This window comes from Pimephales promelas, chromosome 22 (genome assembly GCF_988280905.1).
Source record: "Pimephales promelas chromosome 22, fPimPro1.hap1.1, whole genome shotgun sequence".
Taxonomy (NCBI): domain Eukaryota; kingdom Metazoa; phylum Chordata; class Actinopteri; order Cypriniformes; family Leuciscidae; genus Pimephales; species Pimephales promelas.
The window spans coordinates 19,837,797-19,863,652 of NC_142790.1; the positions used below are offsets into that span (position 1 = coordinate 19,837,797).

Consider the following 25,856-nt stretch of genomic DNA (forward strand, 5'->3'; position numbering starts at 1 on the left):
GCAATAATAATTTAAATATAATTTATTGGGGGAAATAAGTTAATGAACAATGTTTGTATGAATTAATGATATTAGATAAATGTACTATTTAATTGGTTGTAAAATAATAATAATAAAACATGTCTGTATAAATTATTTAGGCCTAATCAAATCAAATTGATACAAATACCAAATTAATAGAATTTTTTTTCTATTTTTGAGAAGTGCAAAGTAAAATTCTCTACTTTAAACGCTCAAAATACAACATCAACACTCTGAAAGTATTAGGCTAAATGTCAATATATCAATTGTAAAATGTGCTTTATGATTTAAATTAATCCCCTGCTGACTCCTTATGTGAACTGCAGTCTGGTCGTACCCAGCATGCACAGCAAGAGCTATTAGCGCCTAGCTGAACAAGTGTAGACAGAAGACAACAACAACAGCATGATCTCAGCCAAACGCCAGGCTGATGGACTAGTAGGCCAGCTATGGACCCCGATAACGAGTATCAGTGCATGGCAACAAAAGTATGGCTCTTTATGACTAGTGATCTGGCTCGATGAGGAGGCTGATTTTATTGCTAAACGTCCAGTAAGGTGCCCGTTGTTTTTCAAGTGTTTTAGAATATACTGCTGCTAAACTTCGCTCTATGTGCAAGTCTCTTCCGGCGGGAGCAGCAGCAGCAGCGGTGCCATGAACAGTGGACTCCCAGCTTCAGCTGCTCCGCTCGGGGGTGTCGGAATACCGGGTGTGAAAGTAAAATTCTGTCGTTATTACGCGAAAGACAAGACGTGTTTTTACGGAGATGAATGCCAGTTTCTGCACGAGGACCCGTCCATGGCGAGCCTTTCTCTTCACGGCGGTAGTACAGGTGCTGGAGGAGGAGGAGGAGGAAGCCCCGTGTCTTTATCTCTGGCCGGTGGAGCAGTGACGGCGGGAGGATACGTGCTTGGAGGGAGTCCGGTCAGTGGCGCTCCTGCGAATGTTCCCAAAAAGAACGATTCTCTCGGTCCCGCGGGAACAGCTCTGGAGGGACAGCTGTTGTCCAGTAAGTTTGCACTGAGGCCTAGTGTATACTGCTCTGTGTTGTTGTTACTACACGGCGGCTTTTGTCTAAATCGATGCCGTGGATTTAGCCTGGGCCTACCTCTCGCGACCAAAACAACACGGGAAATTCAACATGTTACTCCACAGCGCGCTGGCTCTTTTCAACGAAAGACGAAAATACTTGAACAAATTTCGCAAAAGCGTTTAGTTAATGCTCTGTGCGGTTTTTGCTGGTTCCAAAATGGTTAAAAAATGAATAATTTTTCTAGTTTTTTTAAAAAAACTGGAAGGTATGGCAAGCCATTTGTACAATTATTGCTTTAAAACAAACCAGTGTTTCGTTATCTTGTAGTACTGCAGTAATCTAGTTTTTAATTACTGTTATTTTATCCGTTTCACAAGAAAATGGTCATTATAGACATTATACTACCAGGGGATTTCTGTTAGTTTTAAGTAGGAACTAGATTTTCATAGTTAACTGTTAGTCATTCATTCAAGCCATGAATAGTCAGGGGGGAGAAATGCTAAACCATAGTAATGAGCATTTATGCAATTATAATATAACAACCTTCTCTCTTATAAACAAAATTGAATGAAAATATATTTAAAATGTAGGAGTCGGACTCTGCAGTGAACCGGCCTCACACCCCCTTCCCTCATCAGGAAAAGTGAGTTTGAGAGTTGTTGCCAAAATAAATAAAATGCAAATCCTCATTACAAATAATTGCACGATTACACGATCGGGGTGTGCTTTTTAGTGGAATATGGTGTCAACTGGCCTGGTTGCAAAATGTATGACACAAAACAAACTAAATTTAATGTATGCTGCTGACACATCAGGACAGCACTCAAACCAAATTAGTGACAGTCGACAGACACTTCTGTTTCATAGACAGTTAACACTAATCATGGCATTTTGGAATCAACAACCATAAACAAGCAACATTGACAATAAATACAATTATTAGACTGGCACAGTAGCCGATTAAATGTGTGAAACAGACCGTAATTACTTTAAAATGTAACTATAATGCAGAATTACAGCAAATGTGCATAGTGGTTGCTGAGTTGGTAAATTTCAAAGATTGACCAATAATTCTGTAAAATAGCTGTTTTCTGAAATAAAGTTTTACAAAAAGTGGCAGAACAAAATCAGTCTTCAAAATCCTCTTCTTGTCAAATATTAGGGGGCAGCCCTAGTTTTAAGGGATAAATGTTAAATGGCTTGCCATAGGAATAAACCTGCCATTGTCCACATGCAAGATTGAAATATCTTGTAATAGCAAGCATTTTGTTTGCCAGTCTTTTGATGGCACTTTTTGATTTGCTTGTGTCTACATTTTTGAGTACATTTTAACAATAAATTAAGAAGTTATTTCCAGCGGCTTCTTAAAGCTTGTTTTTGCTCTTTTAGGAGAGCACAGTAATCGTTTTAAAGATGTAGTCTGTTGCTTTTTTTGGTTAAAAATTATCTAAAATACATATTTGAGAAAGTACAAATAGTACATATTTTAGAAAATATATAACCAGCCAGTGTTCAAAACTATTTGCTTGCCTTGGCTCGATTCAAAACGGTAAGCTTGAAATAATGTTTTTAATTCCAGTGGTTCTGGTGGATCTCTCTGGTAGTTTCGAGCATGTCTTTGCGTCATTGATTGCATCATATCTGTACACATAAAGAAGAAGTCTCGGCTTATCAATTTGATGGCGCATCCAGAAAGGTTCAAACGACAATCACCAGTGACTTTTTTCGGTGAAAATTATTATGTTGGTCATACTTCCAAAAAGAATAATCTGTGATTCTGAATGCCAGTATTGACACCAGCGCGGTGACTGACAGTCTCACACTCTCCTCAAACAGTGTCTTCATTCGCGCTGTGCCTTGTCGAGGGTGTTGAAGTACAACTTGCGTAAAGTTGATAATTCCGCGAATGACTGCAATTGCAGATTTCGAACAGAGATGGCGACAAAGAGGAAAAATGCCGGACTGCAGCTTTAACACTTAAAATATATGCAGAACCAACCAATATTTTAAATTATTTATTTAGTTTGTAAAAGGATTAAATAGGACTTTGAGTAAGATGTTGTAAACACAAAGGGATCACATACATGTTTTCTTTTATTGCAGTCCCTGGAATGGAGGGTGGTCCTCTGAATGATGCCAGTCTGACCAACTCATACTTCAGCAGCACTTTTATTGGAGTTAATGGGTTTGGAGGCCCAGCAGAGTCCAAATATTCTATGATGCAGGTAACTTAAACCACTAGTGACTGTGTGGTGATAGGAAATTATTATATGATGCTAGCTACTGGGTCTGTCAAATTGAGCACACCGTGGAGATTCATAATAGGACACTTCACATTTTGATGGTTGCTTGTGTTTTCAGAGAATGACCAGCAGTAGCAGCTCTCCAAGTCTGCTGAACGATGCCAAGAGCTTCAGCCCCAGCACACATGGTGTGATAAAAGTTGTTTGACATTTTTTTTTTGGCAATTAAGCTGTTGTGGTAAGATTTAAAAATCTGTTTTTTTTATCCATCCACTCCACTTTTTAGATCCAGTAAATTCCCCAACATCATCTCTCTTCAGTGATTTTGGTTCTTTGAGCATATCACAAAGGAGAAAAGTGAGTGTTTAATATGTCAATTATGCTGTTAATGTTGTGACTCGGTATTTTGTTGATGCAATAATCACCTGTATTTTTAACATCTTTTGAGAAGGCATAAGAAAATAAAATTTTTCCATGCTACTTTTATATTTTGGGTCAGACTACTCATGCAACAAATGACTTGTCAATTAGTAACTTTAAAAAATAGACAGTAGAAGTACTTGGATAATTATACACTCAGTTTCCACAGGAAAAAAAGGTTGTGTATTCAAATTCCTCAGCATTAACCTTCTATGGTATGCATTGGTTGTTTTTTAATGCAATGTTTAAGTATAAAGACCCAATTAGTATTAAAATATAAATATATATTATTGTGTAAAAGATGCTATTGTTATTTTAATCAATTATTTATTTTATTGAATTATTTTCATTATATTTTTTTATTTTAATCTATTTTTTTTATTTTTTTATTTAATTTTAAATAAATAACCTAAACCCAGTTTGAAAAACCGATTAGTAATGAGTCAGAAACCAGCATAATTATACAGGAGTTCCTAAAGATAGAAGTTGATTTATGAAAAATGTTTTGCATCGCACATCCCTAACTTGGGAAAAACTTTCTTGATGTTGTTGGAGTGAAACCATTACAGTTCTGTTTATATCTGTGGTTCTTTTTCAGGGTCCTAACCCCACAGCTAGTGAATTCGTCCCTAAAGGGGCCCCACGAATGGCCTCCATATCTCAGACAACCGTGCCAGCATTCGCTTCCCCCATCTTCCCTCATCCTGGCCTGAGCAGCTCCACGGCGGCTGCTCTTGCACCTGGTCAGTGACTCTACCAAAAAGTACCACCCAGTGTTTTTTCTTTTTTTTTTCTTTCTGTTTTTGTCTTGCTAAACACGTCTTATTTTACGCTTTGTATTTCAATTCGGTCTTTTAATGTATATGATCTTTTAGGTTAGGTTGCGGTCTCCTTGTGTGAATCAGTTTTTAATCAGGCTTTAATGTGTGGTTTCTTGGACAGGCATGTCCCTCTCTGCTGGGTCATCGCCTCTCCACTCCCCCAAAATCACCCCTCACACCTCCCCAGCCCCGCGGCGGCGCAGCCATACACCCAACCCCAACCCAGCCAATTACATGGTGCCCACCACTGCGTCTGACCCGGGAGGTGGAGCCCACGTAATTCAAAAGGAGACTGTAGGCGGGACAACCTATTTCTATACCGATAACACCCCTGCTCCCTTGGCTGGAATGGTATGGTCCACGTATATTGGGAGTTTGCTGTGCACTATTATTGTATTTTTATTGCTGTGCACCTGAATTGACTGATTTATTTATTTCTTTTCATTTTCAGGTATTCCCCACGTATCACATGTATCCACAAACGGCACCTCATGTGGCATACATGCAACCAAAAGCCAACGCGCCATCCTTCTTTATGGCTGATGAACTCCGACAGGTAATCCGCTGTTTCTGCCTTCATGTGTTAGCCAGTGTTGTCTAGAAGTTGTTGATTTGTTTTTTCACTTTTTCTATATTTGTCTTTTTTTTGAAGGAGCTGATTAACAGGCATTTGATAACGATGGCACAAATAGATCAGTCTGAGAACACTGGTAAGGATGTGGTTTGTCTTGTGTTGGCATGATCTGTTAACATCGTTTTTGTTTTAATGGACAACATAGAAACTGTTCAGTTATAATGTCTGTTTTGTGGTCCGCCCATCTGGATTCACCTGCCATCTGAGAAGAAAACCACATCCGTTGTCTGTCTGTCTTTATTTTGTTAGTTTTGAAAAGTATCTACATGGTTATCCACCTGTCATCCATATCCACATAAAATCCTTGTTTGTTTGTTTTTTTGCAGTAAGTGTGTACAGGTGTGTTGTATGTTGAAGTCACCTGTTCCATCTCTCCTTTAGGAGTGCCATCTGAGGTAGACAGTTACCACAGCCTCTTTCCCCTGGAACCCCTTCCCCCACCCAACCGTCTTCAGAAAACCAGCAATTTCAGTTACATCACTTCCTGTTACAAGGCAGTCAACAGCAAAGATGACCTGCCTTACTGCCTCAGGAGGATACATGGTGAGGCATTGCCCTAATTTCACTGCTCTGTACACTGATAATACATTGATAGTACATTGTTAACCAATTAAACGTAATTAAAATGAAAAAGTATCAAGACTTAATATATCGGAGAACCTAAACTCCGATATGTAAGTTTTACTAAGTACTCTCGTGTGACTTTGGAAATTACTTTTATGCATTCACAGGCTTCAGGCTGGTAAACACCAAGTGTATGATGCTGGTAGACATGTGGAAGAAGATTCAGCACTCCAATACTGTGACCCTCCGAGAGGTCTTCACCACCAAAGCGTTTGGAGACCACTGTATGAACAAGTTTGCTTTTTATATGACTGGGCATGTGCAAATCAAAACTATTGTGCAGAACAGCTTTTGGTTTCTCCACTTAATGTCAGTGAAGTTATGATCATTTTTTTATTTAAAAAATGCTTTAAAAATGCCATTCACCCATGCGTTGTCTTGATTGCACCTCTGCTGTGAGGTGTTTTTATTTGATGAATTAAAATTCACATCTATTCTGATGTTTCATAAAAAAGAAAAAGAAATCATTGGTAGTTTGACACAATTCTTACATTTATTGAACACGCATATTTATTCATGCAAATTAATTGTTTGTTAATAATAATTATTATACTTGGGAAAAATTATAAAAGATTTTTTAAAATGATATGAAACCATCTGTGCTTGAAACAAAATTGTCATTGATTGATTCTTTTAGAGACTTTTTATATATCAATCATGTCTGTCCTCCACAGCACTAGTGTTCTCCTATGACTTCCATGCGGGGGCGGAGACCATGTTCAGCAGGCACTTCAATGATCCGGCAGCAGATTCTTACTTTACAAAAAGAAAGTGGGGTGAGTTTTTTTTTTCCTTTTCTAGTTTTGCTCAGTTGTTTCTGTTTGTGTGTGTGAGGATACAGCCGTTATTTGCAGAGCATGTTAAATGTCTGGTGGCAGTTGCGTCTTTGTGAACATGTAGCGAGTAAAAGAGGAAGGAGTGGTTGAAACCGTTCCTTTCTCAGGTATGTTCAGTACTTGCAAGCTGAAGACTGGCAGAGGAAGCAAAACCCAGGTATGGCGTTTAGCTATAAACAGCTGCAGCACATACGGCTGCATTAGCTACAGTGCAGCCTCAAACCATAAAACGCGTGCTTATCAGGGTGTGTTAAACCAGTCACAACATCTAAAATATACACATATTTGTGTATATATTGATATAAAACATTTATCTGAAACCTTGGTGCTGAAAACGTTTTTTATTGCCCATGTTTAAGCTACCATACTATCACAGAGTTTAGACATTCATTTAATGTGTTGGGTGTTCGCATGTCAATTTAAGTATGCATTTATAATCAGTGTTGGGGAAAGTTACGTTTAAAAATAATACAATATTGCGTTAATCGCTAAAAAGTTACTAATTGCGTTACTTCATATAGACTTTAATTCGTAAATACTTTTGCAATACTTTTTCTCACCTTGGCTGGGCTTGTTTTCCCACACCTGTACTGTGGAGGGCTCAGCTTAAACTAATTTTACAATTGTGCTGCCATTCTGGATTGCAGAAGAATAGGATGGAGAAGTTTAGCACTCTTACTTCAGCAATAAAAAAAAATGTAATTAAATGCATATGTGATGTTTATCTATATTTAAAGGTATAGCGGAGGATCTTTCCGAATTTTAGAGAAGACCCGCCCTCTCCAATTTTTAAAAAAAATGCACATGCACAAACACAACACTCTTGCTCCCGAGAGGGAACGTCTATTACGCCTTGCACAATTATGTTGCAAATTCTAATCTAACACAAAAATATTCATAAAAAAGACAACATGTCAAATGCCCTTCCGTGTTTTATTTACTTATTATACTGATCGATTGAGTGACCGAGGACTCAAGACATGATATGTGCAACCCTGTATCACACGAAATACGTTCTGAGGAAACTATTTTGCAAATCGCAATTACTTTACATAGCAACATATAAGCAGTGCTATTACGTTGGTCCTTAACCTAATATCTCTCATTGTTAATACGTTATTTTTATACATAGTTGCATATGGAGAAGTAGCTTGTTGCATTTGTGTAATAATAAACACACAAGGTTTTAGAATATTAGCGTGATACCATTTACCATTTTGGTCAAAAGGCTACTTTATACAAATTCAGATGAATTGACTCGTGCCAGGGCTAGCATTGTAGCTTGCATTAACTTTTACTAGTGATTTTAAATGGATTTCTCCAAATAGCGTGACAAACTTTACCTGTCTGGTAGAATCTTCGCGACTGCGGCATCAGTGAGAAGCCCAACCTGTGCTTTTAGCGCACGCAAGCGTGTGATATTCATCCAAAATCCCTCTGGTCTTGTTTCTATATTCTGTGGCCTTTCTCTTCTTATCGTACACTTCGTAAACATGTTTTCTCTTTCGACCCTCAGCCATTTTCAAAGGAATGGCTGAAACCGTAACTCCGACATAATACACCTGAAAGTGAAAACTACATGGGGATGAGCACGTAGCCTACGACGGCCTTACGTAAACCAATCACCAGAATGATTGACACTTAGGTGGACCAATAGTATAGACTACCCACCCGGAAAAAGAAAATCCTCCGCTATACCTTTAAGTTATTGTTGCTCAGTTGTATGTATGGTTGATTTAAATGATCGAAAAACAGCTGCAAAGACATAATATATGTCCTAAGACATAAGACATTAATAAAGTGAGATTAAATGCGTAAAGTATATTTGTATTATTTAACATAATTATTACAGCTTTTCAACATATTCTGAGTTTGTTTCACTGTTTTTAACCCTTTTTAGGAACACTAAATCTGATTTGAAGTGAGATGAGTAAATGCATGGCACATTTAGTCTTGAAAGACAATAAGCATCATGTTTACACAGCGCGCACACAACGCCTCTGCATTTTCTTGGAACATGGAAACAGGAGAGGTGTCAGTCAATAAATGGAAAAACAAAGTAACTTGCGTTACTTATTTGAAAAAGTAACTTTTTCGATATTTTGTTGTAAATTATAATATTTTGTTGTAAATTTAAAATTAATGCATTACTCGTTTCTTGAAAAAAAAGTCACCTAATTTTGCATTGCTTGTAATGTGTTATCCCCAATACTTTTTATATATTTTTTTATTTATTTAAATTGTTTTTTGTTTTTTTTTTTGATTAGGGCAGCATGAGCTCCCTCCTCCACGGCAACATGCAGGCTTGTTACCGGAGTCTCTGATTTGGGCCTATATCGTCCAGCTGAGCTCGGCACTGCGCACCATTCACACAGCTGGGCTGGCCTGCAGGGTCATGGACCCTAGTAAGATCCTGATCACTGGAAAGACACGGTACATATTTCTCAATTAAACCAGAACTATATTCATGTAACTGGGTATCAGTTGATTGTGTTTGAAATTATTTTAAATCAGCAATGTTTGGGAGTTGTTTAGCAAATGTTTAAAGGATTTATTATGATAATATATTGTAGTGATTTTACTTTCTCCTATCCAAGGATGCTAAGTAATGTAGTGATTGGTACTCACGTCACCAATGATGTTGTGATTTTTGGATCACACGTCAGTTAAGGTGTGGTTATGAGTACATCAGATGACCACATTTGCCCTCTCTTAGTTTGGGGCATCAGTCAAGGTCTTTTACCTTGGTAGTAGAACACTCCCAACAGGAGGCTGTTCAATCATTTAGAATTATTGTAAAGTGGAGCGAGTTTATCTGCAAGATTGGTGAGAAAACTTGTAGATCCTCTTTTGTATTATCATCACAAGGAAGACACAAGTGTAAAGACAAAAAGATAAACAAAAATAACTTCCAGCTGACATTTATTCATTTAGCTGACTCTTTTATCCAAAGCGACTTACAAATGCTATATATGTCAGAGGTCGCACGCCTCTGGAGCAACTAGGGGTTAAGTGTCTTGCTCAGGGACACATTGGTGTCTCACAGTGGAGTCAAACCCGGGTCTCTCACACCAAAGGCATGTGTCCTATCCACTGTGCCATCACCACCCCTATCATGATCATTGTAGCCAATCACAGACAAATCTGATGAGCATGTGAGTACAATAGGCAATCAGAGGTGTTTTCGCTTACAAAGGATATGATTTCGCTCAACAGCGCTCAAAGTGTCACATTTTTAAAAATTTTACTACCGACCCTAACCCTGGTACCGAAATCGGTACTTTGACAACTCTAGTACTTCTACTCATAATATACAACATGGTCTCTGGAACGAGGTTTTGCAAAATTATATGTACATTCCACTTGATCGAGTGAGCAGTCTGATTGCTTCTTCCACTGCTTGTGGGTGACAATGCAGTGGGGAAAGGAGTCGCAATCTGTTTCAACAGCCTAGAACATGAAGATATGTGAGATGCTGATCTCCTGCAGCACCAAAGGGTCCTAAAATCTGGAACACGCAGACGAAGGTACCTTGAAGTGAAGGTTTGACCCACTGAGCATAACATTCCAATCCACGACTAGCATACCTTTGGCAATATTCTAAACAAATAGAGTTCAAACAAGATTGACGAAGATTAAAATGTCATGTATTCATTCATTTGTACACTAACAGCTGGAATTGTGTAAGATATTGCTTTACGAACAGTTGGCACTGAGAATACTTATTTCTCTGAATAAGTATGAATGGATTTGGATGAATCATTTTGGTTTCACTCACTGCTGCTGCTGCATCCGGAGGTCCTTAAGAATGTTTATGGTAGTCATAGGCCAACATCTAAATGGCCGAAGGGCAGACACTGTATGTGGACCATTGAGAAGTCTTGTCCTTCCCAGGCTTGGTACTAGATGTCGTCTTGCCCTCTAAGAGATGTCTGGCTGTTGTCTTAGCATCTTTATCTGATGGCTTTGGACAGTTTGTTTGTGTTAGTCCACCAAGGTCCAATCTAAATGTAGCCAACTTCTGTCCATTGTAACAGACACTGAGGGGCTTGCCCATAAACTTGGCCCTGGAATATTTTAGCGTTTTCTTTAGTGGGGCCAGCCAAAATCCGAACTACGGATTTTGAAGAAACAAAAACTCTTCTCGATAAGACTTCTGAAATTAAGGACAGTCAAACCACAGTTCGGTCAGTGTTCTGTGGGGCCCCTATTTTCTATCTATATATGAGAAGTTCACTTTTAGATTGTTTTTGCTGTTCCTTTATTACACTACCTGTTAATCTGCTTCTCTGTACAGAGATTGCACACATAAAAAGATGCAAACACAAACGTTGCTAAATGTCTGTTGATTCTCCGTAGGTTACGAGTCAACTGTGTAGGAATGTTTGATGTCTTAACATTTGACAATAGTCAGACCAACCACCTGGCGCTGATGCCCCAGTACCAGGTACTGTACATCTCCTTTACACCCAAACATAGTGTTATGCCCATCACATACATTTATTGACTGCGTATCTGTATTTAATCATGTTTTGTTACATAAACTATTTTGGGTCATTAAGATTTTTTTTGTTGTTATTGTTGAAAGACGTCTCTAAAAATATGGTAATATTGTTGTGCAATATGATCATAATTTAAAATAACTTTTCTTTTTAATATATTTTATATATGTTTTAGAATATAATTTATTCCTGTGATGGCAAAGCTGAATTGTCATTGTTGTGGAGTAAAAAAAAATTGTTTGTTCTGTGCTTGTCGTTTTTACACTTTGGGTCTAAACTCTTAGTTTCATCAGTTGCTGTTTCTCTTTGTGTCCATCAGCAAGCAGATCTTATTTCCCTGGGGAAGGTGGTGTTGGCCTTGGCTTGTAACTCTCTAGCTGGCATTCAGAGAGAGAATCTGCAGAAGGCCATGGAGCTGGTGTCAATCAACTACTCATCTGACCTCAAGAACCTCATTCTGTGGGCCTCTCTCTTTCTCACACACACACTTTTTTGCCTAAACTCTCTCAAAGTGGTTATATTGTGACGCATGGCAGTTTGTGGTTCTAATAATACTTGATTAATGTGCATGTAGTCATACATTCACACTTGTGGCCCCACATTCAAACTAATCACCATTAGTTTGAATGTGATTCAAACAATCACCAACTAAGCACCATTTTTTGTCATGTTTCAATATTTAGGTACCTGCTGTCAGAACAGAGCCGTCTGCGCAGCGTCAATGACATTATGCCCATGATTGGAGCACGATTTTACACTCAACTTGATGCCTCGCAAATGAGGAACGATGTCATTGAGGAGGACTTGGCAAAGGTACTCATACATGTCGGGTCGCGGTAGCACCAGTTTCAGAATGTTTTTTGGCATTTCTACTGCATAGGCAGCCAAGTTTTATTGAAAGCTCAATTTTTCAATGGTGAAATACCCTGTAATTTTATTTAATTTGGACTACACTAGTCATGCTGTATTTGTCAAACTTTGTATTTCTGTATTTCTCTCACTTTTTGATCTCGTCGCACGCAACTAGGCAGTGCAGGAAATGAAAAGAGACACCCTTTCAGATCTAGTTTGTTTAGTATGTGCCGATGTCAAACCAGAGATAGGCGGTGGTGTGATTGCAGAAAATATTTTGGACAGTTTTAGCTATTCTTTCTTCTGCTTTCCTCTAATTTATTTGTATCAGATGTGTGAAGACATTTCCGACCACCCTGCTACAAACTTGCACTGTTAAAGGGTTAGTTCACCCCAAAAATTTGCTTGATAAACTTAAGACTGAGCTACTGTAGTCACTTGGACTATTTTAACGATGTCTTTAATAACCAGTTTCGATCCCTTATAAAGACTAGTGATCCAGCTGGAGGAGTGATCCAGCTCTCAGATTTAATCAAAAATATCTTAATTTGTGTTCTGAAGATGAACAAAAGTTTTAGGGGTTGAACAACATTAGGGTGAGTAATTACTGACAGAATTTTAATTTTTGGGTGAACTATCCCTTTAACTAATTTTCTTCATGAGAATGGTCTTTTTCAAAAAGGTTTTTTTGTGTGAGAAAATGTGATGCTGAAAGAGGTTTAAATATGACCTGGTTTCCTCTCTAACTTCCCTTCTCATATTCTGTGAAGTCTCACTTGCACAATCTCAATATAACTTATTTTTTTGCTATTCAAATATGTTGAATTTTTATTTTGCAGGAGGTTCAAAATGGGCGATTGTTCCGCCTTCTGGCAAAACTGGGAACGATCAACGAGAGACCAGAGTAAGGGTTTTTTATTAACCTTTCTGAAATGGTGACCTTTTACAAAATGCTTCCAAAATGGTTTACTTTAACATTGAATTTTATTTTTTGTAGGTTCCAGAAGGACCCAACATGGTCTGAGACTGGTGACCGTTACCTGCTGAAGCTCTTCAGAGATCACCTGTTCCACCAGGTAACAGAGACAGGCACGCCCTGGATCGACCTCAGCCACATCGTGTCCTGTCTCAATAAGGTGAGCTTGTGTATTGGAGCTCATGTTATATGCTGGGTCAATGACTATATATCAATTTATTGAAAGTTACATTTAAAAATGCAATGTGTATATATTACTTTAATATACCTGCTGAACTGTTTTGTTTATTGTTGTTTTGGAGGGGGCAGGTGGCAAGTAAAAAATGTCAAGGAGATACAAATATATGGATATCAATAAATAAAAAAGCCTCATTAAAAGAAAAAAACAATCCTATATAATAGGGTACTATATAATATACTTGTAGGGGGTAGTTCACCCAAAAAAACAAACAAACCTGTCATCATTGACTCACCCTGAGTTTCTTTCTTCTTTTACACAAATATCTACACAAAAGATATTTGAAAGAATATGAGTAACCAGACAGTTGACGGTAGCCATTGACTTCCATAGTATTTTTTTCCAACTATTGAAGTCAGTGGGGCCACTCAATTGTTTAGTTTCCCATATTCTTTCAAATATTTTGTTTTCTGTTCAACAGAAGAAAGAAACTCGTACAGGTTTGGAACATGAAAATGTTTTTTTGGGGTGAATTATCCCTTTAGGTAGTTGGTCAATTTTTCTGTGGTAGAATCAACAGGGGGTGGTCATGAGATCATTTTATATATATATATATATATATATATATATATATATATATATATATATATCTCGTTAAAAAAACTAAACAAAAAAACGCAATGACAGAAAGGGAGGCCAATTTCATCTTTAGCGATTTGTCATCAAACAAACTGTTTATTAATTGAACAAGTAACATGTTTTCGTCGTTTATATATATATATATATATATATGTGTGTGTGTGTGTGTGTGTGTGTGTGTGTATGTATGTAATAATGATCTCATGACCCCCCCTGCATGTTTATTTTATAATTATTAATCAATATTTATGAATTAATAGTTCATGCTATTTGTAAAAATGATTTTTATTTGACGGTTAGACCGCATGACATTTTTAGAGCTATTTAATTTCAATAAAAAAAAACTTTTCTTGAAAATAATGTAAAGGTTTTTCAAAAGCAACATAAATACAGTCAGTACATTTCTTGTCACAATTGAAATTTTTCTTATTCTTCACCTTGGACCCTCTTATTTGTCTTTGACCTATAATTGTGGCATTTTACGGGAACCTTCACTTCACTATTCACTACTCTCAAACTACCTTTATTTCTTCTGTCAGTTGGATGCTGGAGTACCGGAGAAGATCAGCCTGGTGTCACGGGACGAGAAGAGCGTGCTTGTGGTGACTTACTCAGACCTGAAACGCTGCTTTGAGAGCACCTTTCAGGAACTGCAGGCCGCCACTAACGGACCCCTGTAACACCCATCCATCCCCACACGAGTGGGCAGGAACTGCCTGAAACCGAGCACATTGCACTACAGCCTGGAATCATAGGTGCAGAACGATGATCTCACAACCAGGGCAGAGCCAGCTGGTTGCTCACCTCCAGTCAGATACACTGTTCTGTCCACAGAAAGTTGTTTTCTAAAGCTTTTTTTTTTTTTAGTTTTCACAACAACAGCTGCAGAATTATGAACTGAACTGAGAGCTGTGATAATAATGGTGATGATTTTTTTTTTAGACTTGGGAACAATGTCAAAAAAAAATGAGTCTTTACTTCCTGCTTTTATTTGAATTTTTTTTCTCTTTTTTTTTTCTTCGGAGGATGCACTAAACATTTTAAGTTCCTTTTTAACTGATTGTGCGTGCGTGTCCCACAGGGTGCATTGAGGGCCGAGGCCTCACACATGAAATGGGTGTAAAACAGAGCGCTGTTTTCCCACATCATATACTCGCCCTTTTTTTTATTTTAATGAGGTACTACAAATTGGGACAGACCACTGGTCATGTGTGCAGGGTCCTCAACTCTGATAGGACAAACCACTGGGTTGGGCAAATTGATGAGACTGACCACTTATGAATGTGTGGCATTATTAACGTGCCACCACTCCTTCTCTGATGTAATGACTCCTTTAAAAGTCGGCCAAATTGGAGGCGGGAGGGGAGGTTACTGGTTGTGTTTCGTCGAGGGGGATTCACGGTGTTTGCTGGCGCTGACAAAGGGGTGCTCTCGCCTCTTGCTGTGTAAAATTGTTTATTTCAGAATTTTGCAACATCCTTTCATTTTGTGGATGCTTTTTGAAATCAGATTTTGAGAGGATGAATTTTTTTGTATTTTTTTTTTTTCGTGATAGGAACCAAAGAACTGGACCACGCTAGCAAGGGAAACCAGTTCTGTCTCTTTGTGGAATGTCCCTTTTGTACGTCTCTGTTGTGGAGCATTACAAGTTTCTGTCCTTTTCGTCATTCTTTTCCCTCATTCGTTCTCATTTTCCCGCTCTCCTTCAGTATTGGTTTGGATATAGTGAATATCATATTGTGTTGTTACCGTCATTCCCATTCCTCAAAAAGTTGTTGTACAGAGATGCATGATGGGATGTTTCTCACCTCACTTGGTCTCTGTGGACCAATCTCAGCAGGACGGTTGGGATTGTATTGGTTTCTCTTGGTTTTGTTTTTGTTTAGCTATTATTTGACGTTCAAATTATGTGACAAGATCCGGACAACAGTTTGGAATTCGCTCAGGATGATCCCTGACAGGAATATGCCAATGACTGAATGTGTCTGACCTGTCATTGGTGACTGCCCAATCCGTGAGTCAAGGAACAGGTGGGACTTGCAGCACAGATTTGGGTGTGCCACACTGGACTGAGAGGGTGCAGGATGCTGCAGGCAAAGGATGCTGTGAGTTCAATAATGTATTTTTTTTTTTAACTGATCAGTAGACTACTTGGTGAACGTGGTGCCAAGCCTATGTCCTCCTCTGATTCTCTCTCTCACACACGCACACGCCTACATGCACACCTACACTCACACCTACACACACACACACACACACACACACACACACACACACACACACACACACACACCTTTTACAGGCAATCTCATATCATGTACCCAGCCTCCAGTGGAACGCACTCCATACACATACACATTCACACATGAAATCCTCCTTCACCATCCCAGTACGTTTTATGCCCTTCTTGTTTATTGTCACATTTTTGCAATATTTGTGTGTACAGCAGTATTTTAATAAAGATTAATAAAAGATAACATTCTTTTTTTTTTTTTAAATGGCATGATTGTCTCTTGCATAGCTTATGCGAATAGATTAAGTCTGAGCAGGACTTTATTCCAGCTAAAGTGGGCCAGGTAAAATGGCTTTCTCTCTAGACCTCAATATGGCTGAAATAACATGCAAACGTTTATTGTTGTAATTAAGACCCCATTAATTAAATTGTTAAATATTTGACCTATAAGCCTTAATATGGTAAACATAAATAAGACATTTTAAGACTTTAAAAACTGCAAGAAAATTGACATGCTTCAGATTAATTCATTAATTAATTAAGTTAATTAATTCATTAAGTTTAATAATCCTTGAAAAATTATTCACTGACTATATAATTGTCACAGTCTTTGTCTGCGCCATTCTGTCTTCATCATCTTCACTACACTTCCCAGCATCCTCTTGTCTCCACACCTAAACTCACTCCCTCAAACATCCACCTGTTCATCGTCCTGATCATCTGTGTCACCTGTCGTCACCTTGTTAGTGTTCATTTGTATCTGTATTTAGTTCTCTCTGTTTCAGTCTGTGATTGTCGGTTCTTGATTATGTTTCATGGATAGTGTGTGTAATCTTCTGCCAGTCTTTCTTGTAACTGTTTGGAGTTTTTGAGTAAATATTTTGTATTGGAGCTTTACGTCAGCCTCAGCCTGTCTTCATTCCACACTACACCGTGACAGAAGAACCGATCAAACATGGATTTCCCTGCAGTAAGTCTAATGTGCCATGAGCAGGGAAACAGCTCTCTTGAGGAACACCTGGAGGTTTTCCTGGATTTGGTACCTCAAACCAGTTTCCCAGATGACTGCCTCTGCACGTTTCTATGTGTGGGACTGAACAACACCACTCTAGCGCATTTGTCTGGGGAACCACCTCAAGGAAGCTTTGCACAATTTGTGGAGTTGGTGCTGGTATCCTGCGGATCATCCTTCACTGTCGATGACGTCTCCAGCCCCACTCCAACGCCAGAGATCATCCATCCCGAGACCGCCCAGCCCGAGTCTCGTCCCGCTAAGAAATCCCAGCGAGAGCCTCGCCCCGCCAGAGCCTCGCCCCGCCGAGACCGCCCTGCCAGAGCCTCCAGGGCGCCCACCCCCCCACCCCATTGATGTTCTACGGTGTGAGGTCGCGCCTTTTTGAAGGGGGGCGTTCTGTCAGTCTTCATCTGCACCATGTTCATTGTGGAAGATACCAGCACCCACTCCACAAATTGTGCAAAGCTTCCTTGAGGTGGTTCCCCAGACAAATGCGCTAGAGTGGTGTTGTTCAGTCCCACACATAGAAACGTGCAGAGGCAGTCATCTGGGAAACTGGTTTGAGGTACCAAATCCAGGAAAACCTCCAGGTGTTCCTCAAGAGAGCTGTTTCCCTGCTCATGGCACATTAGACTTACTGCAGGGAAATCCATGTTTGGTCGGTTCTTCTGTCACGGTGTAGTGTGGAATGAAGACAGGCTGAGGCTGACGTAAAGCTCCAATACAAAATATTTACTCAAAAACTCCAAACAGGTACAAGGAAGACTGGCAGAAGATTACACACACTATCCATGAAACATAATCAAGAACCGACAATCACAGACTGAAACAGAGAGAACTAAATACAGATACAAATGAACACTAACAAGGTGACGACAGGTGACACAGATGATCAGGACGATGAACAGGTGGATGTTTGAGGGAGTGAGTTCAGGTGTGTAGACAAGAGGATGCTGGGAAGTGTAGTGAAGATGACGAAGACAGAATGGTGCAGACAAAGACTGTGACAATTATATAGTCAGTGAATAATTTTTCAAAGATTATTCAACTTTATTAATTAATTTGCTGAAGCATGTAGATTTTCTTGCAGTTTTTAAAGTCTTAAAATGTCTTAATGTTTACCATATTAAGGCTTGTAGGTCAAATATTTAACAATTTAATTAATAGGATCTTAAATACAACAATAAATGTTTGCATGTTATTTCAGCCATATTGAGGTCTAGAGAGAAAGCCATTTTACCTGGCCCACTTTAGCTGGAATAAAGTCCTGCTCGGATGTATTACAGTGGCTGCTTTCTGTCTAAGCAAAAGAAAGATTAAAGTATAATTTCTGCAATAATGTGTTTAATTACCCACCAAATTGGTAGCAAAAATGAAGATTATGCACAGGGGAAAATATTTAGACATACCTTGCTTAATTTGAAATGTCCTAAATACATGGAAGTGCTAAAAAATACAAAATAAATGTCATATAAAGGATAAAATATTACTTTCTAACACATGTTGAGACATTGTTACCACATTATTTTTTTTTGTTCAAATGTTTTGGCAGATAGAAGCTTATAATTCTAAGCGAAAAGTGTTTTTTTTTTAGAATTAGAAGTTTCTATCTGCATTTGACCCTTTCCAAAAATCCCCATTTACAAATTTGAGAGGATTTTGATATTGTATGCAAGAAGATTGGAGAAACGTATTTTTTTGCACCAAAAAAAACAACAAAAAAAAAAAAACGAAAGGGGTACCACTGTCGTTTTTTTTTTTTTTTTTGGGTCAAAATTTTGAGTTTCTCTGATCTTCTTGAAACTCTGGATTCTGATAGAGGGCCATGAGACTTAAACCGAAGTGCAAAAATGGAGGCTCTAGACCCTTCTGGAGCTGAGATATCGAAACTCAAAATTTCGACCCGAAAAAAAAAACCGACAGTGGTACCCCTTTTGTTTTTTGTTTTTTTGGTGTGAAAAAATAAGTTTCTCCAATCTTCTTGAAACTCTGGATTCTGATAAAGGACCATGGGACTTAGACCTGAGTGCAAAAATGAAGGCTCTAGACCTCTCCAGAGCTGAGATATTGAGTTGTTTATAATGGCATAAATGCTACGTGGGATCTCAATATCTCTATCTCAGCTCTGGAAGGGTCTAGAGCCTTCATTTTTGCACTCAGATCCAAGTCCCATGGCCCTCTATCAGAATCAAGAGTTTCAAGAAGATCAGCGGAACTCAAAATTTCGACCCCCCCCCCCCCCAAAAAAAAAACAAAAAAAAAACGACAGTGGTACCCCTTTCTTTTTTTTTTTTTCTTTTTTTTTTGCAAAAAAATTTTTCTCCAATCTTATTGAAACTCTGGATTCTGATAGAGGGGCATGGGACTTACACCTGAGTGCAAAAATTGAGGCTCTAGACCCCTCCAGAGCTGAGATATTGAGTTGTTTATAATGGCATAAATGTTAAGTGGGATCTCAATATCTCAGCTCTGGAAGGGTCTAGAGCCTCCTTTTTTGCACTCAGGTCTAAGTCCCATGGCCCTTTATCAGAATCCAGAGTTTCAAGAAGATCAGAGAAACTCAAAATTTCGACCCCCCCCCCAAAAAAAAAAAAATCGACAGTGGTACCCCTTTCGTTATTTTTTTGGTGCGAAAAAAAAGTTTCTCCAATCTTCTTGAAACTCTGGATTCTGATAGAGGGCCATGGGACTTAGACCTGAGTGCAGAAATGGAGGCTCTAGAGTCTAGACCCTTCCAGAGCTGAGATATTTATAATGGCATAAATGCTATGTGGGATCCCAATATCTCAGCTCTGGAATGGTCTAGAGCCTCCATTTTTGCACTCAGGTCTAAGTCCCATGGCCCTCTATCAGAATCCATAGTTTCAAGAAGATCAGAGAAACTCAAAATTTCGACCCAAAAAAAACCCCGACAGTGGTACCCCTTTTGTTTTTTGTTTTTTTGGTGTGAAAAAATAAGTTTCTCCAATCTTCTTGAAACTCTGGATTCTGATAGAGGACCATGGGACTTAGACCTGAGTGCCAAAATGAAGGCTCTAGACCTCTCCAGAGCTGAGATATTGAGTTGTTTATAATGGCATAAATGCTACGTGGGATCTCAATATCTCTATCTCAGCTCTGGAAGGGTCTAGAGCCTCCATTTTTGCACTCAGATCCAAGTCCCATGGCCCTCTATCAGAATCCAGAGTTTCAAGAAGATCAGCGGAACTCAAAATTTCGACCCCCCCCCCCCCCCCAAAAAAAAAACGACAGTGGTACCCCTTTCGTTTTTTTGTTGTTTTTTTTTTGCAAAATTTTTTTTCTCCAATCTTATTGAAACTCTGGATTCTGATAGAGGGCCATGGGACTTACACCTGAGTGCAAAAATGGAGGCTCTAGACCCCTCCAGAGCTGAGATATTGAGTTGTTTATAATGGCATAAATGTTATGTGGGATCTCAATATCTCAGCTCTGGAGAGGTCTAGAGCCTCCTTTTTTGCACTCAGGTCTAAGTCCCATGGCCCTCTATCAGAATCCAGAGTTTCAAGAAGATCAGAGAAACTCAAAATTTCGACCCCCCCCCCCCCCCCCCAAAAAAAAAAAAAAATCAACAGTGGTACCCCTTTCGTTATTTTTTTGGTGCGAAAAAAAAGTTTCTCCAATCTTCTTGAAACTCTGGATTCTGATAGAGGGCCATGGGACTTAGACCTGAGTGCAAAAATGGAGGCTCTAGACCTCTCCAGAGCTGAGACATTGAGTTACTTATAATGGCATAAATGCTACGTGGGATCTCAATATCTCAGCTCTGGAAGGGTCTAGAGCCTCCATTTTTGCACTCAGGTCCAAGTCCCATGTTCCTCTATCAGAATCCAGAGTTTCAGGAAGATCAGAGAAACTCAAAATTTTGACACCCCCCCCCCAAAAAAAAAACGACAGTGGTACGCCTTTTGTTTTTTTGTTTTGTTTTTTGGTGCGAAAAAATAAGTTTCTCCAATCTTCTTGAAACTGTGGATTCTGATGGAGGGCCTTGGGACTTAGACCTGAGTGCAAAAATGGAGTCTTTAGACCCTTCCAGAGCTGAGATATTAAGATATTTATAATTTCATAAATGCTACGTGGGATCTCAATATCTCAGCTCTGGAAGGGTCTAGAGCCTCCATTTTTGCACTCAGGTCTAAGTCCCATGGCCCTCTATCAGAATCCATAGTTTCAAGAAGATCAGAGAAACTCAAAATTTCGACCCAAAAAAACCCCGACAGTGGTAGGCTACCCCTTTTGTTTTTGTTTTTTTGGTGTGAAAAAATAAGTTTCTCCAATCTTCTTGAAACTCTGGATTCTGATAGAGGACCATGGGACTTAGACCTGAGTGCAAAAATGGAGGCTCTAGACCTCTCCAGAGCTGAGATATTGAGTTGTTTATAATGGCATAAATGCTTTGTGGGATCTCAATATTTCTATCTCAGCTCTGGAAGGGTCTAGAGCCTCCATTTTTGCACTCAGATCCAAGTCCCATGGCCCTCTATCAGAATCCAGAGTTTCAAGAAGATCAGAGGAACTCAAAATTTCGACCCCCCCCCCAAAAAAAAACGACAGTGGTACCCCTTTCGTTTTTTTTTTTGCGAAATTTTTTTTCTCCAATCTTATTGAAATTCTGGATTCTGATAGAGGGCCATGGGACTTACACCTGAGTGCAAAAATGGAGGCTCTAGACCCCTCCAGAGCTGAGATATTGAGTTGTTTATAATGTCATAAATGTTATGTGGGATCTCAATATCTCAGCTCTGGAAGGGTCTAGAGCCTCCATTTTTGCACTCAGGTCTAAGTCCCATGGCCCTCTATCAGAATCCATAGTTTCAAGAAGATCAGAGAAACACAAAATTTCGACCCAAAAAAAAACCAGACAGTGGTACCCCTTTTGTTTTTTGTTTTTTTGGTGTGAAAAAATAAGTTTCTCCAATCTTCTTGAAACTCTGGATTCTGATAGAGGACAATGGGACTTAGACCTGAGTGCAAAAATGGAGGCTCTAGACCCCTCCAGAGCTGAGATATTGAGTTGTTTATAATCGCATAAATGCTACGTGGGATCTCAATATCTATATCTCAGCTCTGGAAGGGTCTAGAGCCTCCATTTTTGCACTCAGATCCAAGTCCCATGGCCCTCTATCAGAATCCAGAGTTTCAAGAAGATCAGCGGAACTCAAAATTTCGACCCCCCCCCCCCCCCCCCAAAAAAAACGACAGTGTTACCCCTTTCGTTTTTTTGTTGGTTTTTTTTGCAAAAAAAATTTTCTCCAATCTTATTGAAACTCTGGATTCTGATAGAGGGCCATGGGACTTACACCTGAGTGCAAAAATTGAGGCTCTAGACCCCTCCAGAGCTGAGATATTGAGTTGTTTATAATGGCATAAATGTTAAGTGGGATCTCAATATCTCAGCTCTGGAAGGGTCTAGAGCCTCCATTTTTGCACTCAGGTCTAAGTCCCATGGCCCTCTATCAGAATCCAGAGTTTCAAGAAGATCAGAGAAACTCAAAATTTCGACCCCCCCCCCCCCCCCCCAAAAAAAAAAAAAAATCGACAGTGGTACCCCTTTCGTTATTTTTTTGGTGTGAAAAAAAAGTTTCTCCAATCTTCCCAAAACTCTGGATTCTGATAGAGGGCCATGGGACTTAGACCTGAGTGCAAAAATGGAGGCTCTAGACCCCTCCAGAGCTGAGACATTGAGTTACTTATAATGGCATAAATGCTACGTGGGATCTCAATATCTCAGCTCTGGAAGGGTCTAGAGCCTCCATTTTTGCACTCAGGTCTAAGTCCCATGGCCCTCTATCAGAATCCATAGTTTCAAGACGATCAGAGAAACTCAAAATTTCGACCCCAAAAAAACCCGACAGTGGTTGGCTACCCCTTTTGTTTTTTGTTTTTTTGGTGTGAAAAAATAAGTTTCTCCAATCTTCTTGAAACTCTGGATTCTGATAGAGGACCATGGGACTTAGACCTGAGTGCAAAAATGGAGGCTCTAGACCTCTCCAGGGCTGAGATATTGAGTTGTTTATAATGGCATAAATGCTATGTGGGATCTCAATATTTCTATCTCAGCTCTGGAAGGGTCTAGAGCCTCCATTTTTGCACTCAGATCCAAGTCTCATGGTCCTCTATCAGAATCCAGTGTTTCAAGAAGATCAGAGGAACTCAAAATTTCGACCCCCCCCCCCCCAAAAAAAAAACGACAGTGGTACCCCTTTCGTTTTTTTTTATTTTTTTGTTTTTTTTTTGCGAAAATTTTTTTCTCCAATCTTATTGAAACTCTGGAGTCTGATAGAGGGCCATGGGACTTACACCTGAGTGCAAAAATGGAGGCTCTAGACCCCTCCAGAGCTGAGATTTTGAGTTGTTTATAATGGCATAAATGCAAACTGGGATCTCAATACCTCAGCTCTGGAAGGGTCTAGAGCCTCCATTTTTGCACTCAGGTCTAAGTCCCATGGCCCTCTATCAGAATCCAGAGTTTCAAGAAGATCAGAGGAACTCAAAATTTCGACACCAAAAAAAAAAAAAACGACAGTGGTACCCCTTTCGTTATTTTTCGCTCTATACCCTTCCAGAGCTGAGATATTGAGATCCCACGTAGCATTTATGAAATTATAAATATCTCATTATCTCAGCTCTGGAAGGGTCTAAAGGCATTACTACCTAACAAGTCCCTTTTCAGATATTTATTTTGTTTTTTTTTTCCATTGTATAAATATCATATTATGAGGTACACAAACCAATGAACTTTGTTTTCTGTTTTGTTACTATGATTTTTATACAACTATGGTATCTTTCCATGATCTAGAATTTAATAAGTTTCCAAGTTTAAATGATATGAGCGACAGGTGCACTAAATCACAACCTAGAACAGTTTTCCCCTCTGTTTGCAATGCTTGCACAAAGGAGACGGGCAGCACAAGATCTCCTTTGGAGAAAACTGTTGATTTTATACTCGAAAAATTTAAGGATCACTACTTCAGAATGAATTGCATTGTTATCCCACCCCAAAACTTAAAAACAAAATAATAATATTAAATGCTAACAAATACTTAATTATATAACCTTTTATATACTAAAAATTTAATTTAATAAAACAAGCAAAATGTCATTTGTTTTGTCATATGACAGTTATGCACGAATACATTTATATTGCTAAATGCAGTGAAACATCTCAATTGTCAGTCACACGATGAATTAATGCATACATGAATTATTTAATTATATTTTATATTCTGACAACAATAAAAAAACATGAATAAATGAGTAAAAGAACAAATAAAAGTAACCATCACAATAAACAAATGCATATACAAATCAACACACGAAACAAAGCTTTATTCAAACTACAAGCATGTATTTACAGGCGCTGAACACCACATCCTAATGCTGACTCAACACTGCGGTTCCCATTCTGCGGCTTTATTCTGATGAATTCACCAGAGGGGACTGTGCCTTCGTCCCAGAGCTTGTTGCTAAGCTGCGCTTCACAATCTGAGGCAATAAGGGCAGATGGAGTGATAGAGGGACTCATAAGGGCAGATGGAGAGATGGAGGGTCTCGTAAGGGCAGGTTGAGCGACAGAGGGTCTCATCCATGGCACCACTTCCAGGATTCAGCTCTGGGCTCCTCATCCTCAGGGCTCACACCAGTCTGCAGACATTTCACATCCTACAAAAATACAAAAATATTACACAAAAGCAGTAATTTTAACAGCACAATGTCATTTGATTTATGTATTAAAAATAACCTTACTTTACATTTGAGTAAAATCCCTAAAACCTTTTTTTCCTCCAACAAATGCTGCCATCATCTTTCCTTGCAGGTCCTGCTCCTCCACAAAAGCTCTGCAGCAAACCTACAGAAATCAAGACTCGGAAAAGTATTGTAATTTCTCCGTTTGAAATTACAATCATTCAAATAAACTACAACTTAATATTGAATAGATTTTGTTATCCATTTCTGTACTATACTCACTCAAAGCCTTTGATGACAGCATTCAGCATCATGAGCCTCTCTCCACCGGATAAACACACGCGTGTTCTCCTGTCCCTGTAACATACAGACAGATTTACATTATTAGCTCAACACTACAAGCTCAACGCTACATTTACATGCTGAGGTTGATGTGTTAACTCACTTTTTACCCAACTTAAATGTTCCTCAATATATCAACACTAATAAGGGACAAATTAAATCATGGTTAGTTACTTTATAGATTTGTTTATTTGTCCAATGTAAAGAGTGTTGACAACAGTGAATTATCCTACATAATAGCACACATAACTTTACACTCAGATGTATTTTTCATTTTGTGATGTGCTCATCTGCAATACGTATACAATATTTTGCTTGATGTAAACAGACATTTTAAATAAGCATGTTTAAGATGTATGGTTATGTAAATCCACTTTAGAAATGTAGCTTTACGTGTACTTACTGGAGCTCCCCTGTTAACTAGCTGTACATAATAAAACGTGTTTACAGCAAAATCACAACTATACTATAGTGTCTAACTCCTTTACACCTTCAACAGTTTTTTGGGGGGTCGAAATTTTGAGTTTCTCTGATCTTCTTAAAACTCTCGATTCTGATAGAGGGCCATGGGACTTAGACCTGAGTGCTAAGGGGTACCACTGTCGTTTTTTTTCGGGCCAAATTTTTGAGTTTCGATATCTCAGCTCTGGAAGGGGCTAGAGCCTCCATTTTTGCACTCAGGTCTAAGTCTCATTGCCCTCTATCAGAATCCAGAGTTTTGGGAAGATTGGAGAAACTTAATTTTTCGCCCAAAAAAAAAAAAACGTAAGGGGTACCACTGTC

The 25,856-nt window shown here is 38.9% G+C and overlaps 1 protein-coding gene and 1 long non-coding RNA gene across 2 annotated transcripts; one reads left to right on the forward strand and one right to left on the reverse strand.

The window, feature by feature from the left end:
• The first annotated feature begins 414 nt into the window (after window positions 1-414).
• On the forward strand, window positions 415-14,603 carry pan3 (poly(A) specific ribonuclease subunit PAN3). The gene is made up of 18 exons (XM_039667025.2): window positions 415-1,030; window positions 3,158-3,279; window positions 3,416-3,485; window positions 3,584-3,654; window positions 4,316-4,460; window positions 4,660-4,889; window positions 4,990-5,094; window positions 5,191-5,248; window positions 5,554-5,715; window positions 5,904-6,020; window positions 6,471-6,572; window positions 8,900-9,065; window positions 10,992-11,079; window positions 11,454-11,593; window positions 11,818-11,947; window positions 12,826-12,890; window positions 12,984-13,122; window positions 14,319-14,603. Exons 1-18 carry the CDS (start codon window positions 676-678, stop codon window positions 14,457-14,459), a joined length of 2,406 nt encoding a protein of 801 aa, XP_039522959.2. The 5' UTR covers window positions 415-675; the 3' UTR covers window positions 14,460-14,603.
• Window positions 14,604-23,965: 9,362 nt separating this feature from the next.
• On the reverse strand, window positions 23,966-25,624 carry LOC148969604 (uncharacterized). The gene is made up of 3 exons (XR_016149204.1): window positions 25,014-25,624; window positions 24,792-24,883; window positions 23,966-24,707 (listed from the first exon to the last, which is right to left on the reverse strand). It is a non-coding gene; the product is annotated as an uncharacterized LOC148969604 (long non-coding RNA).
• Between the last annotated feature and the right edge of the window lie 232 nt (window positions 25,625-25,856).

Coding starts and splice junctions, on each gene's coding strand:
- pan3 (XM_039667025.2), top strand. CDS start 676: ATGAACAGTGGACTCCCAGCTTCAGCTGCTCCGCTCGGGGGTGTCGGA. Junction 5,249..5,553: donor AGATCAGTCTGAGAACACTG/GTAAGGATGTGG, acceptor TCTCTCCTTTAG/GAGTGCCATCTGAGGTAGAC. Junction 5,716..5,903: donor CTGCCTCAGGAGGATACATG/GTGAGGCATTGC, acceptor ATGCATTCACAG/GCTTCAGGCTGGTAAACACC.